The sequence below is a fragment of the Chelonia mydas genome, chromosome 2, assembly GCF_015237465.2.
Source record: "Chelonia mydas isolate rCheMyd1 chromosome 2, rCheMyd1.pri.v2, whole genome shotgun sequence".
Classification (NCBI taxonomy): Eukaryota; Metazoa; Chordata; order Testudines; family Cheloniidae; genus Chelonia; species Chelonia mydas.
The window spans coordinates 39,091,435-39,111,862 of NC_057850.1; the positions used below are offsets into that span (position 1 = coordinate 39,091,435).

The following is a 20,428-nucleotide window of genomic DNA, read 5'->3' on the forward strand; positions in this document are numbered from 1 at the left end:
AACTCCCAACTGCTCAGCAACTCTGAAAAAAATCAGGCCCTAATTATCTCAGGTTAGGTACCCACTTATTGAGACACCCAAAAATTTGTGAGCCGACTAATTAATTTTGTACTAAATCTCTCTGCACTGCAGTTTTCTGTCTGTAAAATAAGAAGTGTTATTACCCCATGTGACAAAGTGCTGGCAGCTAGCAGGTGAGTCAGCACTCTGATCATTGTGTACTAATTAGTTTCCCCAGAGAGATCTGATTGGGGAATTAAATGTAATTTGCTAATCAGGACAGAAGACTAGGTGAGCTAAAAGATTAATTAGCCCATCAGATGATAAAAAAGGCATAGGAAGGAAGTGCAGGAGAGAGAAGCAGGGCTAGCTAAGCCCACTCAGAGAGATCTCAGGGAAGGGCAACCTTTTCTTTTCTTTGAGCCATGAGAGAGGGCTGAGAATACAAGGGACAGTGTAAATAATATTGTTGCACAAAAAATATGAAGTTGTTGGTGGAGAGAACATAAACAGCACAGTGTGGATACTCAACCAATGGAGTCTGCACAGGTTTCGGTGGTGCAAGGCAGCAGAAGTGGATCACACCTTGCTACAGCCCCATTTCACCCATTTCAGGGGTGTTATGAAGATAAATGAATTATTGTTTATGAGGCAACCAAATACTATGGTGATGAGTGCAATAGAAATCTTGTGAAGAAACAAATTCATACTCAATATAAATATTGGATGGTGTGTAGTCAGTCAGTCATGAGACCACATACTCAAGGACTGAGATAAAAAGAAATACCGCATAGCAACACGGTTCACTTAATACCTTCTCACCCTGTGCAATGAATGAGGCAGGAATTCCACGTATGGAAGTATGTAAAAAGTAATATGTGACCATGTAATTAAACACTGTATCATAATGCATATGGCACAAGAAGACAAGTTTGCATAGGTAAACTTAATTCTGGCATTTCCTAGCATATGAATTTGACAGAAGTGGAGCTGCTCTGTAATAATTTATGAATATGGTATGTTGACCCTGTTATTGGGATATTTACCGTATAATATATAGTTTGGTATAATAGGCTGTAAGGAAAAGCAAGCAGGAAGCAAACTGTGGCTCAAGAGAAGCCAATCCACAGTAAATACTTCAGGGTTGTAAAAGACAATACCCAAACTATTAGGTTTGAAGATTCTACCACCTGGATTCCGCCAACTTGCAGGCCCAGTTTTAATGACCTAGGCCAATGGCCAGAAACTGAAGAGAAACAAAGTACTATAGCAGTTTTTAAAAGGACTGTCGATAGAGAGAGGGGTTGACTGTTCAGTAGTTGTTCTGGGAGAGCAGACTGAAACAGGTACCCACTCGCATGTCTGAAGAAACTAGACCACTTGAGACTTCCATCAAGGAATGGTAAGACAGACATGCATGTAGACTGGTTGTTGTTTTTAAATACTTTGTTCCTACTGTTATGATAAATCATACTTGGGTTTTGAGAAGGTTGTTGGGTTACTGTACACACCACTGGTCACAAACTCCTGAAGGGAAGATACTAAATCTATTTGGACCTGCTGGGTAAGATTGGTTGACACACAAAGTACTGTAGCCAGGGCCTGGTCTAAGAAAGGGAGAATCTAAAGGCATGGGCAAAGGACTTGAGGGAGTGCACTCAGAGAGCCAAAAAAGAGGACACAGATGTAGCACAGATCCTGTAACCATGACAATGAATGCTTGACTATGCAACCTTAATGTACTTTAATCTTAGGTGTATATATGTGTGTGTGTGTAAAATACACACACACACACAAATTGAGCAAATATATATAAAATTTACTGTAGATAAAAATCTTACCTTCTGTCCCATGATTATAGGCAGCAAATGGCCCAGTAAATTGAATTCAGCCATAGAGATTGTAATGGTGCACTTAAGAATGGTAAAGCTTGTGAGTCGAGTGGGAATGTATTCCTCCAAAGATGCTATTTCTTCCGAGTTTGGCATAGTTCTATTTCCTTCCACAATATCTAAAATCAATCACGATTACACAAATAAATTCAGCATATGATTAAAATAAGTAAATGGATTACCTTAAAATTCATCGATCCTAAGGCCAAAAAGGACCATTGTGATCATCTAGCCTGACTCTCTGTATAACACAGGCCACAGAATTTCCCAAAAATAATTCATGGAACATATCTTTCAGAAAATCATCCGATCTTAATTTAAAAATTGCCAGTGACAGAGAATCCATCACAACCCTTAGTAAATCGTTCCAATAGTTAATTATTTGCACTGTTAAAAATGTATGCCTTACATTATTTGCCGTCTGAATTTGTGTAGCTTCACCTTCCAGCCATTGGATTGAGTTATACCTTTCTCTGCTTGAAGAGCCCATTGTTAAACATTAGTTCCTCACATTGATACTCAAAGACTGTAATTAAGACACCCATTCACCTTCTCTTTGTTAATCTAAATAGATTATATTCTTATGTTATGTCCTTATGATCTTATTGAACTCTCTCAGTCTATCACTATGAGGCAAGTTTAATCATTCTCATGGTTCTTCTCTGTACCAACTCCAATTTATCAATATCCTTTTTAAATTGTGGGCACCAAAACAGGACAAAGTATTCCAGCAGTGGTCGCACCCGGCCAGATACGAAGGTAAAATAACTTATCTACTCCTACTCAAGATTCCTCCTTGGGTCACAGCATTGCACTGGGAGCTCATGTTCAGCTGATTATTCATCAGAACCCCCAAATCTTTTTCAGAGTCTCTGTTTCCAGGATAGAGTCCCCTATCTTGTAAATATGGCCTATATTGTTTGTTCCTAGATGTATACATTTACATTTAGCCATATTAAAACGCATATTGTTTGCTTGCATCCATATTACCAAGCCACCCAGATCACTCTGAATCCGTGGTCTGTCCTCTTCATTATTTACTATTCCCCAATTTTTGTGTCTTCTGCAAATTTTATTAGTGATGATTTTACATTTTCTTCCAGGTAATTCATAAAAATGTTCAACAGCATACAGCGAAAAACTGATTCCGGCAGGGCCCTCTGGAAACAGATCCACTTGATGACTATTCCCCGCTCACAGTTACACTTTGAGATCTATCAGATTTTAATCCATTTAAGGTGCAGTGTGTTAATTTTATATCATTCTAATTTTTTTAATCAAAATGTTGGTGCAATACCAAGTCATATACCTTAGCAAAGTCTAAGTATATTAAATCAACTCTATTAACTTTATCAACCAAAGCAAGATATCAAGTTAGTTTGACAGGATCTATTTTCCATATACCCATGTTAATTTGATTTGAATTACATTACCCTCCTTTAGTTCTTTATTAATCGAGTCCCATTATCAGCCGCTCCATTATCTTGCCTGGTATCGATGTCCAGCTCATAGGCCTAAAATTACCTGTAATTATTTTCTCCAGTGTCTAATACAGTATTTTTTGTGGATTACTAAAAGATGCAATTTTTTATCTTTATATATATTTGGGAATATTATCCTTTGTACATTAGGCTCTACTTAATGCTAAATATAATAATAATGAATTATTTTCCTCACTTGGAAATCCACACTTGTAGAGTGAAAAATGGGCTCTCTGTTTTGTCTAAAATGTTTATCTTAATAGCTGGCCATAATTAGCGTCCATTCCCTTTTTCTGTTTAATCCCATTATTTCATAAACATTAACCCACATTAAGGGTTTCCTTTTATTTTCTGGGACTTTAGAGGAAAAAGTACACTCAGCAGTGTGGATGTTGTGATGATACAAAGCCTCCACCCACCACGGGACTTGTATGTAAACAGCATAGCCATAAAAGTGGTATGTGCTGGTCAGAGAATGGCATAGTTAGGGCTGCCAAGGCATATACTGATTCACTTTACCCATCCCCTAGCCTTTGCTGGTGTGACTCCCATGAAAAGACAGGCAGAGATTAAATTTCCTCTCTGCATCCCCACTTCCACTATTTGCAGTTTGCACCTTTCAGCAGTGCTGAATCTGGTCTATTGTATGTACAAAAAGCATATTCATAATTAAATAAGCAACATACCTAGTTTGGGCTTGTTATATGGCTCATATTCATGTTCCACAGCACAAACTATCATTTTCATAATCCTGTGTACTGCACTGCTATCCAAACGAAGATCAAGTGGACCCACAATGAGGCTTTTTGTAGACATCTCCTGCACATTTACAAAATCTTCACTCTTTGATGAAGAAAGATCTTGCTGATTTCCAGAAACTAAATAAAAGTATATTTTTTTCAGTCAGTAAAATGAATGATGACAATTGGGAATATCAAGATATTAATTTTGTCAATTATTTTTGGATACAGCTCTTACGACCCCAGATTTATTATCAGGAAAAAAAATTACACAGGAAACATAATTTAGTAAATGCAACACTTCTGTTAACACAGAGTTAATCTATATTTTTAAGAATTTTTATTCCTTTTCATGTTGAGAAAACTAAGGATGAGATTCTGTGCTGTGCAATATATAAGAGCAAACTCGGGGAGGGAACACTATTGTTTTTGGAAGCCAAAAACATCCCCAGATAATTTAGGCAGTTCCAGGAAACTGTCTAAATTACAGAAGCCTGATACCAGCTGCCTATGGATAGCTGTGCTGCTCAAAATCTTTGCAGTGTGGCACTGTAGCCCCAATCCTAATAAACTCTAATGTGACCTCAGTTTCTGCACCACAGGAATTCCCACCAAGTTGGAATTGGTGCTTTTAAAGCCCTTTTACCTGGCATAAAGGGGCCTGAGCAGAACTGAGAATCTCACCCTACGTTATTGTAATAGAAACTGGACTGACAGCTCCAGGAGATAAATCTCTCTTGTTCATCCACACATGAGGTACAGCACAGGCAGTGAGAATGCCAACTTCCTCACCAGTGCACTTCAGTCCTGTTTTTGAAGGACCACCCCAGGGATGAAAGGGTTGTTCAAACTCCATGTCCAATTGATCTTTGACCTTAGTGCTAAGACCACCAATAAGTATACCAATTAGAGCTAAATGTGATGGTAGTTCTTGTGATACAGGCATTTGGAAGAAACGGACTGAAACCACCTACTTATTGTACACAGGCCACTGGACAACCATTAGATGATAGTGACTACATTATTATAAAACTATTTGATAGTAAAATACTTCAGCCAAATTCTTCTAACTTTAGTGATTTAGGTTTTGTAACTTTTTTTTACACTATTCATTAAAAGATTTCTTCACCTTTTCCTTAGCATATTTACTCAGGAAAAATCCATTCAGGCTCATTTCACTTTCAGTGATTTTTTTACAGTGATTCAGCAGTTTTTATAGTGTCCTTGTAGAGTTGAAATATCAAATGGCTTGCTGAGGGTCACACAAAACTAGAACCAGGATCAAACTGACTCCCAGCCCCTTTCTCTAACAACACACAAAAGAATAGAGCAAACACACAAACACAAGAAAAATCTGAGTCAAGGATGAGCAATGAGAGCCTTGTCCATTCCAAGAACTATCATATCTTGATGGTATCTGGATAACTGATAGCACACCAAACTCCAAAATCCATCTGACCAAAGTGGTGCCAAATAGGAAACATATTTTTTCCAAAACAAAAATAGAGATGGCCTGTGATGGCTGGGAAGGTGGTTTTATGAGAGTCTACAGCACAGTATTTATTACTATGTGCTGCTGGAGAACTGGTGAGTGGGGAATCTGGTAAGGTGATGATGATTTCACCTTGGTTTCTTGGAGTTTTCCAAATCTTTCCCTTGCAGACACCTGTCTCACCAAAACGTAATCCTTGATTTCCATGGTCAAGCTGTCTTGTAAAAACTATTGTGTCTTTCACTTTAATTGGCTTTGGGAACTCTAATACTTGCCTAAGTGATTCCATATATATAATTTCCTCTGCAGGTATGTCTACACTGAAGTATAAGGTTGGGCTCAGACTCCAGTTAAAGCCTAACCCCCCTTCTGTCTACTCACAAATTGTGCTAAAACAAGGCTTGGACCCAGAGTTCCAGGACTTTGAGGAGCTGCAGGCTGTGAGCCCGAGTCAAGTCGTGACTCAGGTTTTGAGCTCTAATGCTTTGCAGTATAGACATAGCACCCCCTTGACTCAGGTTCTCACCAAAAGTATCTCACCATTTCATGGGCCAAATTCATATGCCCTATCCCAAGAATCCCCAATCAACTCCAAAGAAAATGGAAACAACCCCCACCCCTTGATGTTCAGCAGCAGCTCACAGTCAGCACTGACCCTTCCATTGTCTTCTGATCACCAAGCTGCAAACACATGAGAGCGCCTTCTGTGTTTGCAATGAACAGGACAAGCCTTTTGCAAAATGCACTGCTTCATGGTCACGGAGCGCAGCCAGATTTTGGTAAATCTCTGGTGCAAGGCCAGCAAAACTGATTTTAATAAGAGTACCAGGAACAACCATACATACCAGCAAATGGCAAAGAAGCCAGCAGCTTTGCAAATTTACCAGACTGGTCATCAGTGCAGGGAGTGAATTAAGTGGCACAAGAGCAAGTATTAGAAAACCAGGGACCCAAACCGCATCTCAGGCAACTGGCCAACATCATGCCCATTTTATGAGGAGTTTGATCGGGTGCTGGACACAGCACGCAGCATAGAGCCAACAGTGATGCATGATGACCTGGTCATCTGGGATGGTCCCCTGCTGGACCCAGAATCCAGCACAGGTACCAATTGAGGATAATGAAGTCACTCTGTTGTTGAAACCAACCCCAGAGCACAAGCAGCAGCAGCACATTCTGGGTCCACACACGGCGGAATTGTTTGATGCCCCTGCGGAAGCAGATGCAGAAGGGACAGACACTGCCCCCGAGCCTGGTAAGGTTCTGGTTCCATTTTAGTGTTTATTAATACAGCAATGGGAGGGATTTCTGCTCAATGAATGAATGAATGCAAAAGTTACGAAAAGCCCCAGCTAGCAGCACATACCCGCTAATGGTGGATTGTTTGCCAGCGCCTTGGCATCCCTCCAGTTTCCCCTACCATGTGGAATTCAAAATGGTGTCCAGGAAAGGCAAACAGTAAAGAACACCTTTAAAGTGTATTTTTTACTTGTACGGCAGAGATTTTTGCTAGGATCATTCCTATTTCTTATAAATAACCACCTTATGTTGTCATGCTGTAAGTATGCTGCTGTGTAACCACTGAACGGTCTAATGAGCTTCCTGGAAATAGTGGAACTGTGTGGGGATGGGGAAGGTGGAAATGTGTTTCACGTACAAATTTAGTCCATTTCAGTTAGAGGTACTCCAGGAAGTCCATAGATGGCAAAATAATTTGTCCCAAATACAATTGGGGCTTGAAATTCTGACTGTTCTGATTCAGCGGCTCTCGCTATTGTAGGTCCATTCAGGGGGAAATGGCTCACCTTTGGCTTCACAAAGATTGTGAAGAGCACAGCAAGCCACAGCAATGCAGACAGCATTGATGACACCTGGCATCCAAACACATCTGTAGACATTGCCAATGGGATTCCATATATGCCAAAAGCACATTCAGCAACCATTCTACACCTGCCAGGGCCTCTAAAATCAGGGTACGATTTCATAAACCAAGGCTAAAGGAGGAATGTGGGGTCTGCCAGAATAAGGGCAGGGACAGTAACTCTATTTATAAACAACGTCATTTGGTGGGAATAATGTCCCAGCCTGTCCAAGAATATAGACTCCTGCAGGGTGACAAAACCCTGACAACATGAACTTTCTCACCTTGACATTAATAAATCAACCTCTGTGGCCCATAAGGACCCGCATAACAATGGAGTAGTACTCTTTGTGATTTACGTACTTCTGTGCTCCTTGACGAGGGCTAACTATGGCCCTGACACAGTTCCGAAACTCCATTCTCTCAAAGCCAGCAATCACATCAGGATATCTTTTCAGCCTGCCACTCTGGGGTAAATCACATACCTGATTGCCTCAGAAACCTCCACCACAATTTTACCCACAATCAACTTCCCAACACCGAACTGGTTGGCAATGGACCATACAAGTCTGGGGTAGCCAGCTTCCAGATGCCTATAGCAACCCACTTCTGCACCAGAAAGGATGCCTTTATGCTGAAGTATCGGGGCAAGCTGCTCACAAAACTCCAAAAATGTAGCTTTCTTCATACGAAAGTTCTGGAGTTACTGGTGATCATCCCAGGTCTTCATGACAGTGTGATCCCACCAATCTTTGCATGTGGCCCTGCGGCAAAAGCACCAGTCTACACAAGGAGCATCAGCAGCTATACTGAGTGTCATGAGTAGCATCAGCCAGTCTGAGTCTGCCATGCCTGGGTACTTCTCTCCCTCTGCCGCCTCCTGCTCCATCATACACTCTGTCAGTGCCTTTGGTGGGTCAGAAAGCAGCACTGAAATGTCCACAAGCACCTCAAGGAAGCTTTGCCCAATTCCTGGCACAGGAGTGAAATCACAAGCAAGGGAAGTTCTGGGAAAGGCGCCTCCTGCAGGTTGATCAGCAGGATGTATTGGTGGGCTGTTCAAACTTCCTGTAATATGCATGTGGACAGTAAAGTTTTCCCACAGTGCACCACGATCAAAGGCCTAGAGCAGGGAGATTTCAGGAGGGTGCTAGAGAGTCTGGGATATAGCTGGTTTCACTTGGGGTTGTCTACTACAGTGTGGACGGCAGAGCCACAGCTTAGAAAATTCTTAATGTAGGGTTAGCAATCAGTGTAGATGCTCAACCCCAGGTTCTCTAACCTATTGTCAGTTGGCTCGAGTCCCACTAACCCTGGACTTACATTGCAATGTAGACATACCCGGAGATGCTAAGAGTGCATTTATCACCTTCTTAGACTATGCAAGTAATTCTAGCTCCCTTCTGCCCCATTTTCACACTGATATAGTTTTAGAAGCACTTGATTGGATGCATGCAAATATTCAGTGTCCCCTTCTGTGTTGGGAGCTTGATAGCAGGGTTTCAACTGCATCTGAATCAGGTCTGAGAACCAACATGTGCAGGGCCATTAAGAGATGATCATAATCACCGTGGCCTGTTCCTTCACAATATTCTTTACCCTCTTCACTATCAGAGGGAGGACATAAAGAAGGTCCTGGGGGACATATCTAAAATAAGGTTTTTGTTTCTGTTTCTCTCCTCCTCCAACTGAGCCTGGACACAAATAGGTTCATCAGTGAGCTGCTGCCCTAACTTTGATGATGCTCTGGAGGGCTGACTGGTCCAGGCTCCATTTTCCAAGGTCTGCATGTGTTCTGCTCAGCCAAGTGATCCCCACAATGTGAGTTTTTGTCCAGGATGCAATCAACATTTTCTCCTATGTATAGCTAATGATCTCTTGGTTTTTTAATTGGTTTAAATATACCATAATATTGATCAGTCAGAAACAGAAAGTACTTCTAAAGAATCACCTGCTAGAAATAGAGGAGAGCTTGTCTGATGTCAGAGCTCTATCAAAGTTATAGTCCCTCCCCCACCTCGGTGGACCACAGTCCTGAGATCACTATTAAGAATGTTTGAATTTATATAGGTTCTTTTTAAAAAAATCTGAATATTCAAGGCCCCAAATCCCAATTTTTTTATTAAAGTAAAAAAATGTTAGGCTGGTGGGCTGATTTCTGTCATAATGCTGGTTCTGTTTTGGCAGTCAGCTTACTTAGCCAATATAGTAAACAAGAAGTAAACAGCTTTCCTGTTAAAAAAGGAACCAAGATTGCACTTAAAGTCACAGCTGTGAAACCTTGCCTATTTGTCCAATGTTCTATGTAAATTTTGAGATTAAATAACAATTTTGGGGGCGGGGGACTTGTACCCTTGCATTTTTTAAATTTTTAAACCAATTCAAGCAAGATCGTCACTGATGTGATATCTCCATGGACCTCATGACCAGAAGAATTTATGTCAACTTCCTCAATGACAATCTGTCTGGACTGACATATTTTAGGGAACTGCAAAAAGGAATCAGTTTGAGCAGTGGGAATCAGAGCTGCTGCACAGATACGCATCTGCCTTTTCGAGAGGTTGTAGTAGGAGCTAGCACCTTTCTGGCTGGATACGGCATTGCAGTTAAGTCACCTGGGGGTGGTTTCTCCATAACCTTCTCAACCATCTTGAAGGGGAAACCTCACCTATACAATAGTTGGAAAAATGAATTTCTTCCTCCTGGTTGCTATGGGAGAGACCTATACTTTCCCCAAGATTCAGGAGGCACTCTAAAGCTTTCTTGCCAGTTCTGCCATCTCTGGAAGTAGGGGTCCATCATTCAGGTTGAAGGTTTTTTGTTTTTTTATTTTTGTATCCCTGGTAAATTGTCACTGGATCTTATCTAGTTTTGGTGAAGGGAGCTCTCCTGCAGCCTGCTCAGTTGGGCCAGAATTGACCTAATCTATGCTCCAGATAGACAGACAGATTCCCTGAAATCTGTTTAGCTCGCTCTGCATGGACCTCGCCTACATACTAGATAATAGCTCCACCTTTGTCCCTAGGAGTCTGGCAGCCTGTAAGGAGTTCGGCAATGGCAGCATTTATTCTCCTCTGCTTCCACTTGCTGTTTTTGTTTACCGTTTCAGGAGGAGAGAGGGGCAGGAAAAGGAACTAATCTCATAAAACGTGCTTAGAAACCCAAGTGAAATAAGATAGCAGTTTTGAGGAGAAAAAAATACAAAAGCACTGAAAAATATTAAAAATTTAGTTTTAAACCTCTTAAAATCTTGTGAAAGTCTGCACTAAAAGGGAAACCTAGAGTCTGCCCTCTGTTTCAATGTTCTCTGTATCCAAGCCTGTGCATTCTTCCTCAGACAAGCCTGGGAAGCAATCCCTGGCTCACAGCCAAAAAACTTGTGGACCTCCAGTTGTTCAAGAGAAGGTGAATAACACACTGTGAAGATCAACAAGGAGGGGGCATAACTTCATACAAGACATTGTGTGTAACTTGGATCAAAAGTCTTAAAAATAATGGCCCAAATTTTCAAAAAACGTCACTTGTATGCACAATTTTTGAGTACTACTATTTGGATATACAAGTGACAGAATTTGTACAAACTCCATTTGCAAAAAAAGTTGAGTACAAATTAAGTACAGAAAGGATGTGTGTGGGTAAATTCTATCAGTTATATTGACAAATGTTAAATGCTCAAGAACTTCACTTGCAATTTTGTATGTGTATAAATGGAAGGATGGGTTAAGTATCATTTGAAGATCTGGCCCCAAGAAAAAACATTTCTAATACTTTAGAAATACCTATTAAATTGAGGAACTGTTGCATATTTCAAAAACCACAAATCTACACTAATGTGCAGCATGACATTCCAAAACCACATTTTATTTCATTTGTACACCATCTGAATCTGTTTGATCAGTAGGGGGGTTAATATACTATGCATTCTGTCAGGTCTACTCAGCTTTTCATTGCAGTGGCTGACAGGATGAAGGGACTCAAGCATCAGAAGCTTTCCTGGCACATGTCCCTATACAGAATATTTGCAGAGCCACACCACGGTCGTCTGTCCATACGTTCACGACCAACTATGCCATCACCCAGGAAGCCCGGGATGATGCTGGCTTTGGCAGAGCTGTGTTGCAATATGCATGTCCATGAACTCCTGCCCACCTCCAAAGGTACTGCTTGGGAGTCACCTAACATGGAATGGACATGAGCAAGCACTCAAAGAAGAAAAAAGGTTACCTACCCCTCGTAGCTGACCTTGTAACTGTCGTTCTTAAGAGATGTGTTGCTTGTGTCCATTCCATGATCCACCCTCCTTCTGTTGGCGTTCCGGCAAGAAGGAACTGAAGGTGTGTGTGTGGGGGGGGGGGGGGGGGCGCGGGAAGTGCGGGGAGAGGTGGCATCTCTTATACTGGCACATACGGACACAATTCCAGAAGGCAAAACTTCCGGCACCAGTGCATGTGGCGAGCACACATACACCCTAACATGGAATGGTCATGAGCAAGCACTCAAAGAAGAAAGACAACATATTTGTTTTACATGCAATATCATGTTTTCCCTGACTGATGCTTTTATTAACCAATCATCCAGCTATGTATACACAAACATCCCTTGCCTTCTTAGGTACACTGCTACTACCGATAGAGATTTGGTAAAAAAAACCCTGGGTGCTGAAGACAACCCAAAAAGCAAGACGTTGTACTGAAAATGGTCCTGCCCCATCACAAAATGCAGATCTCGGATGACATGGTCTTAGTGAAATATAGAAATGTGTCCTTTAAATCCAGGGCTGAAAACCAATCCTGAGGAGAAAAGGTTGTCTAGTTGCTGCTCTCAAAATATCAAAAATTGAGAGAGATGATTCATCAACTGAAAGTGAAAGAATATCCAGTGTGCTTGCCATGCAATCCACTAATTCATGAAAAGCCAACGCATTTTCTGAAAATGACAAAGCTGACTTATCTCCTACCTTTTCATCTGTGGTTGTCATGCCCCCAATGTCTGGATCGGACTCTGAATCCCACTAGTTCTTCCTTTTACAACAAAAATTCCTTCCGTATTACAGAAGACTTATCAGGGTTCACAGATTTGATCAGATTAATGTCTTTCAGATCTGGAGGTTGAACCTCATCTACACACACATTCAGAGAAGCCCTATCCCCATACATCGAGAATTACTGATAAGGAACCGGGAAAGACCAATGAGGCCAATGCACCCACGGTGGCATCTACCAATCCAGCCAAAACCCCATATTTGGATTTGGATGCATATATTTTTGTCCACGAAGTTATGCATCATATAGGTGACTTTGCTTGTAATACTCCTTCTGCAGATCCTGCCCACAAATCAAATTCTTTCTCCAGTATGAAACTGCTCTCAGTTCCAACAAAATTGGAGACAACAATAATCTTGGTTGAACAAGGGAAATTGGAGAACAGTTCTTTTCTAGGGATCCAGAATATGTCCTTGGAGTTAAAGGAAGAGGAGAATCCCCACACTCCTCTACATATCCTTTCCCTTCTGGAGACAGACATATTTGAGACTGTTGGAGTATGGTTTCTCCTTGCTCCAATAACATAACTGACTCCATACCTGGCAGATCTGAGGTCAAATCCAATCTATAGACAATTATGCACTGTACTGCCATAGTATCAGTCACTGGTGTTACAATATGTTCTTGCTTCACCAGCTCCTTAAGTCTCTTTTTAGAACTGGCTCATGCAGATCCGAAGAAGGTTTCCTCACTTTTCCATGCAGCTGCATATCAGTATATGGTTCTTTATATTAGTTTCCATAATGGAATCCTTCACTCACGGATTGGCTCTCTTAAGAGAGACTGACACTGTCGAGGACTGACTACTGACATCTGCCTGGGTAGATAAATCGTTATCAAGGGGATTGGCTTTACACATAGAAGCCGACACCTCAGAGGCTTTCCTCTTTTTCTGGGCCTTGTCACCAGACCTTAGAGTCCAGCAAAGATGACATCTTTTTTACCCACAGAACCATCCAGAAAATGACCTTGAATTACCTATAGAAAAACTATAATGTAAAAAAATGCTACATGCTGAAGCATTAACTAACCTTGTATAGCTTTAGCTATTCTCAGAGGAACACAATGACTTTTAAATGAGCCAGACACGTCTATGGATCATTTTGCCAGTTCCAAATGGCCTTGCAGCTAAGACTATTTTCAAAAGGATTGCTTGTAATCTGTTCTTTCTTTGCTCTCGAGGTAAACGTAGAGCAAATTGAGCACTTGGAGGATGAGTTCCCGTCCCCTAAACATGACAGGCATCCAGCATGTGCACAAGATGCCATGAACAACGCCGGACAGGATACATATCTTTTAAAAACCATGTGTCTTTTTTGGTTCCATCAACAACTATCTATACTATTACTAACTATAAGACTAAACTCTCTATAGCTACTAACAATTAAGATTTCAACTAACTAATCATGGATCCAAGAGGATACCTGAGCTCCCTACAATAGGTTCAGCTGGTCGCAGTTGGAAGGAACAGAGGCAGCTGGAGGGCCACACCCCTTTTATACTCTTGCCTTGGAACATTTGACATTCTGTGAAAGGAGGGAGGGAAGGGGAGGGGAGAGGGAGGGAGGGAGCACCCTAATGACTACTGCTAGTTAAAGCTCTAGGGGTCAGACTGCACCAGTTCAGAACATCTCGAGAGTGGGAATATGCACAGGACCCTTGGGAAAAAAATCTAGTTTTAGAGGTACTAAACTTAAGTGTGTCTTTTTAAATTGAGGTGTCTTAAATTGAGGTGTCTTTTTAAATTGAGGTGTCTTTTTAAATTCTTTGCATAAGAAAAAAATATTTTCTTTAATAGTGCATCTGTTCACCATTCCCCAGCTGATATCACCATCCTATATATGTGTAAATTGTTTTTACAACAGACAATTGTGAGTTCTGCAGCATAGAGGTAAGCATATATACAGAAAACAGCTGATTTGGAGCAGGCACATATACCTCTGCTTGGTCAGAAGCCCACCAAATAGACACCAGAAAACCCTCATGGCAATAATATTGTTCACCCTTAAATGCAGGTGGGGAAAGAAGCAGTTACCCAACAAATGGATGGAGCTATGGAATAGCAGCTCTACAGGGTATTCGGTCAGAGAAAATGACCTTGAATTACCTATAGAAAAACTATAATGTAAAAAAATACTACATGCTGAAGCATTAACTAACCTTGTGTAGCTTTAGCTATCCTCAGAGGAACATGATAACTTTTAAATGAGCCAGACACGTCAAAATTAGAAAGTTCAAGAATAGCTGATAATTGGTGCAGAAGACTAAATATACACATGGTGTGAACCAATATTTCCCATAAATCTGCAAACTGCATAATTAAAATACTCTAAACCCACCATCTTCTGTGTATTTGCTAATGCCACTGTCCCAAAATAATAAATGTGTAGGGTTGTCTACACACTTAGCCATGTAATTTGGGTGTTCTAACTTTCTTCTTCTGAATATTTTTTCCTGGGGAATATGATATGGCCCTAGGACATCAAGTAGAAATAAGCAGCAAAAACAGATTAACTCTTAAGAAACAAATCTCTTGTCATATAAATCTTCTATATATAAAATAAGAAAGCACAGAAAATATATTCTAAAACTAGAATTATTTCTCAATTTTTTTACAGCATCAGGTTTTTTTTAAAAAAAAGTCATTCAAATATGACACTTTACACAAAATTCAGTCTAGTACACTACTAGATTGTACTACTAGTAGAAAACTACTTTAAGTTTAGCTGTTGATTATAAAAAAGTATCTTTCCGATCATCTATGAGAAAAAAAAAGTTAGAATACCAAGAATCTAAGAAAACTCAAACATGTCGGTTCCAACAAGCAACTGCAAAAATAAATCTAAAGTAAGGTAGAGGACAGCTAGTCAAGGCCCAGGTGGCTGTCAAAAAATCTTTGCTTTCTGTTTTTCAAGGAAGGGCAAAACAAAGAAAAGGAGTACCTTTGCCACTGGTGCTTTCCACTGTGTACAAGTAATCCATGTAAAAGGCACCAAACCTCTGCATTCCAGCTATCTCTGAGTATGTCTCCTACCAACAAAGCAAAGCAAATAAAACAAAAGTTGTGTAAGGAAAGAATCTTGAGATTACAAACTAATAGGCCTACTATCAAAGACATATATGCTTGTCTGGGGTTCTGCATTAACACACAGAAAGGCTTATCAAAACAGAAGACAGAGGTTATCTCAGAGAATTCACCTTTCAGATAGGTAATCTAACTTCTATTGCACACCACACAAAAAGGAGATCCATAATTCTGCTTGACATTTTGATCACTTTATCAATAACATATAGTTTATTAATACCTTTAATAGAGTAAATATTCTTCACTTGACCTCCCACATCCCAGCAGACCTGTCTAATACTGTGAAATTAAAACTAAAGCTTGTTAATTCTAAAATATTTTGATTTTTTTAAACAAAAGAATGCCTTTTATCTTTAGCCTTTTGAAAACTTAGTAAGTCACTACATCATTACAATTTTTAGACAATATCTCATATTTTAATTTCATAGAAGCAAGAGAACCATAGAAAACTTGTCAAGGAAAGGGCATTTTTTAATTAAGCAGAAGTAAAGGGTATTCATAAATGTTTGGGTTTGGGGCTTTACCAACTTCACTCTGTTGTGGCATCTCTAGATTAATATATACTGTACTGCTCTTTTCATTCTTTTTCTTTTTGTTATAAGCAGTATATAGAATCATAGAAATGTAGGGCTCGAAAGCACCTTGAGCGGTGACCTAGTCCACCCCCCCGCCCACTGAAACAGGGCCAAGTATAGCTAGACAATCCCTGACAGGTGTTTGTCCAACCTCTTCTTAAACACTTCCAGTGACAGGGATTCCACAAACTTCCTGGGAAGCCTATTCCAGTACTTAATTATCCTCAGAATTAGAAATCTTTTCCTAATATCTAACCCTAAATCTCCCTTGCTGCAGATTAAGCCAATTACTTCTTGTCCTACCTTCAGTGGATACGGAGAACAAATGATCACCATTCTCCTCTTTATAAAAGCCTTAATATATTAGCAAAATTATCAGATCTCCTCTGTCTTCTTTTCTCAAGATTAAACATTCCCAGTTTTTCTAACCTTTCCTCAGAGGTCAGGTTTTCTAAACCTTTTATCATTTTTTGATCCTTTTCTGCAGTACTACTGCCTAGCCAGTTAGTCTCCATTTTAGTCGTGCATTTGATTTTTTCTTCCTATGTGTAGTACTTTGAACCTATCTTTATTAAATTTCATCATGTTGATTTCAACTAATTCTCCAATTTGTAGCGGTCGTTTTGAATTCTAATCCTGTCCTCCAAAGTGCTTACAACTTCTCCCAGTCTGGTGTAATCTGAAAATTTTATAAGCATACTCTCCACTTCATTATTCAAGTCATTAATGAAAATGTTGAATAGTACTAGACACAGGATAGAACCCTCCAAGAACCCTACTAAGTACATCGTCCCAGTTTGACAGCAAACCATTGGTAATTACTCTGAGTATGGTCTTTCAGTCAGTTGTGTAACCAACTCTTATAGTAATTTCATCTAGACTGCATTTCCCTAATTTGATTATGAAAATTTCATGTGGGATTATGTCAGAAAGCTTTACTATAATCCAGATATCACATCTACCGCTTCCGCCATATCCAGTAGGCCAGTGGTTCTCAAACTTACTTGATTGCACACACAGCCTTTCTTTGTGTCTGTAGTAGTTTACGCCCCCCCCCACACACACACACACAACCCGCCCCTCAGCTCTCCAGCCACCAAGCTCTGAATGTGCGTAGTAAGTTTTTTTTTCCCTAAAGCTTCTCATGCCCTCCCCTAACCAAAATACATTTGGCATACCACCAGCACCCCCATTTGAGAACCACTGCAGAAGGCCAACAACCCAGTCAAAGAAGGAAATTAGGTTGACTTGGCATGATTTGTTCTCAACAAAACCATGCTGGCTATTTCCTTATCACCCTATCATCCTCTAGGTGCTTAAAAATTGCTTGGTTAATAATTCCACATATTGAAGTTAGGCTGACTAGTATATAATTTCTTGGGTCCTTCTTAAAGGATGTTTGCCCTTCTCCAGTCCTCTCAGACCTCACCAATCCTCCAAAAATACTCCAAGATGATTGCTCATGGTTCCAAGATTATCTCAGCTAGTTTCTTAAGTATCCTATGGTGAATTTAGTCAGGTCATCAACTTCAATAGATCTAATTTATCTAAATATTCTTTAATCTGATCTTTCCCTCTTCTGGTTTGTGCTCCTTACCCATTTTGTTAATATCAGTCATGGTAGGTATCTGGTTACAATTTACCTTTCAAGTGAAGATTGAGGCAAAACAGGTATTCAACACCTCAGCCTTCTTGACGTCATCCATTAGCAGCTTTCGTTCCCCGCTAAGTAGAGGACCTACTCTCTTCTTCATCTACCCCTTGTTCCTAATGTATTTAAAGAACCTTTTTATGTTGCCTTTCATATCCCTGGCTAGGTGCAATTCATTTTGTGCCTGAGCCTTTCTGATTTTGTTCCTATATCCTTGCAGTATTCTTTTGTACTAACTCACATCAGTTTATCCATGTTTCCACTTTTGGTAGGATTCCTTTTTTATTTTCAGCTCATTAAAGATCTCCAGGTGTAATCATATTGGCCTAATACTATTCTTCCTATTTTTTTATTTACATCCACATATTCTGCTGCTGTGCCTTAAATACTGCCTCTGAGAAACTGCCAGCTTTTCTGAACTCCTTTTTCTTTACATTTGCTTCCCAAGAGACCTTATCTACCAGTCCTGAGTTTGTTAAAGTCTGCTTTTTTGAAGTCCATTGTTCTGACTCTGCTGTTCTCATTCCTTCCTTTCCTTAGGATCACAGAACCTATCAATTCATGATCACCATAATTTTTTTCCATCCCCACAAACAATTGCTCCCTGTTAGTCATAATCAAGTTTATAATAGGCTTCCCCTCTGCTTACATCCTCCTCTGTATGAAACAAGAAGTTGTCGCCAGCACCTACCAAGAACTTCTTGGAAATTTTATGTTTTGCTATATTACTCTTCCAACAGATGTCAGGGTGGTTAAAATCCCTCATTACTACCACATCTTGTGTTTTGGAGACTTCTGTTTCTTTTTCTAGAGACATCTCATATATTTATAATACTGACCCAAAGCTCTCTATCGTAAGACTCAATTTTTTTTAAAAAATCAAAGTATAATCTTATCAACGTGTATCTGGCTCAGACTATCAATATTTGTAGGATAACTTTTTCAAAAGTGCCTACAGGTATATCTACACTGCAATTAGAGATCTATGGCTGGTCCATGTCAGCTGACTCAGGCTCGTAGGGCTCAGGCTAAGAGGCTGTTTAATTGCAGTATAGACATTTGAGCTCAGGCTCCAGTTGAGTCAAATGACATGGGCCACCCATGCATTTTTAACTGCAGTGTAGACACACCCTCAGTGATTTATCAGACTAAATGACTTAGGTACTTAGGAGACTATGTCTCATTGAAACACAACAAAAGGCAGGGCTTGTTTACACTACAGTAGAGCACATTAGTGCATAAGCAACATATGTCAACAGAAGGTGTTCTGCTGCCAGCATAGCTACACCAGCTACCCTATGGCAACAGAGGCACTCTTCTGTTAGCATAGCTGGGCTATACTGGGAGTTCTGCCAGCATAGCTCTGTCAGCTAGAAAGTGTGATTTTTGCACACTCCTCGGCAATGTAGCAATGCCAGAAAACTTTGTAGTGCAGACCAGATCTCAGACTCTTCCTAGGTGCCTAAATCTCTTTTGAAAATGGGACTTCAGAATTTTCAAAATTATACCCAGAATCTGCAGTCTCACATAGATTTGATTCAAAACAGAACTGACTGCATAGTGGATGTGCTCTCTGCAAATGAGAACAAAATGGGGAATAACTCTAAAAATGTACACAGAAAGGAGACTTGTTTGACTAATTCCAAAAATACCCCTCTTGACACACAGTTTATTTGAAGTCCTAAAATGACAAAAAGTGTGTGTGTTTGAGAATATAGCCAGCGTTACAAATCAGAGCACGAAGCATACAGAAGCAGAATGACTCAGGGTAAGTTAATTTTGTCTCCTTTGAAATGATAAGAAGGCTTCTAGCTAAAAAAAAAAAAAAAAAAAAAAACTTATTCACTAAAGAATTTTGTGCGTGGTCTAATTGTCAGAAATTTGTTGGGTCTGGTACCCCACGTTGCACACCAAGTTTTCTCTGAACCATTTCTAATTTGTAGCTGTTATACAGTATAGGAATTTTGTTAACTACGAAATGTTATACCCCTTTTCTCCCATATGTGAATACCATATTCAAGTTATTCAACTGATTCAATTTCTTAAATTCTGTGTATAATCTCACAAAACAGGATCAGACCCAGATATAGAAGAGATATGGAGTGATGTGGAAAATTACTGAATCTGAAATAACCCAGAGAGATATAGTAAGAGAAGCACTATGTTGCTCTCCAACAGCATAGAACAACAATGGTGAACATGAAATGCCAAAGGACATCTGTTCCAGCAATTTAAGATTACTGGGTTTCCCTAATGGGAATCAGAAATTATTACATTCTGGACAAACGACTTCTAAACACCCTATAAGTGAACATAAGAGAGAATCTAATTTACAGTGAAGCAGCATATTGATATCTGACTGAAGAGGTAATAAATGTTCTATGTTAAGTAACACAATAGCTGTCAAAATATACAACCACACCATAACCAAAGATAAAAGCTGAATTAGTAGTACACCTTGCAAGTAGATAGATATAGCATGCAAGGACAATACAATTAACATTCTTCCAGACTTGGGCTCTTTAAAACAGCAGTTCCCAAACTGTGGTCCATAGACCACTGGAGGGTTGGATGAGCACTTTCTCGTGGTCTATGAAGAACTGTTTGGA

General features: G+C 39.9%; 1 protein-coding gene across 22 annotated transcripts in view; it reads right to left on the minus strand.

Moving 5' to 3' along the window:
• The window catches only part of VPS13B (vacuolar protein sorting 13 homolog B), a 914,031-nt gene that overhangs the window by 725,963 nt on the left and 167,640 nt on the right, over positions 1–20,428 (minus strand). For all 22 annotated transcript variants that reach the window (XM_037892217.2, XM_037892214.2, XM_027818377.3 and 19 more), the window contains exons 12-14: positions 15,451–15,538; positions 4,060–4,251; positions 1,842–2,011 (exon numbers count right to left, since the gene is read on the minus strand). In XM_037892217.2, the coding sequence (XP_037748145.1) occupies positions 1,842–2,011; positions 4,060–4,251; positions 15,451–15,538 (450 nt within the window). The remainder of the gene's footprint in view (positions 1–1,841; positions 2,012–4,059; positions 4,252–15,450; positions 15,539–20,428) is intronic.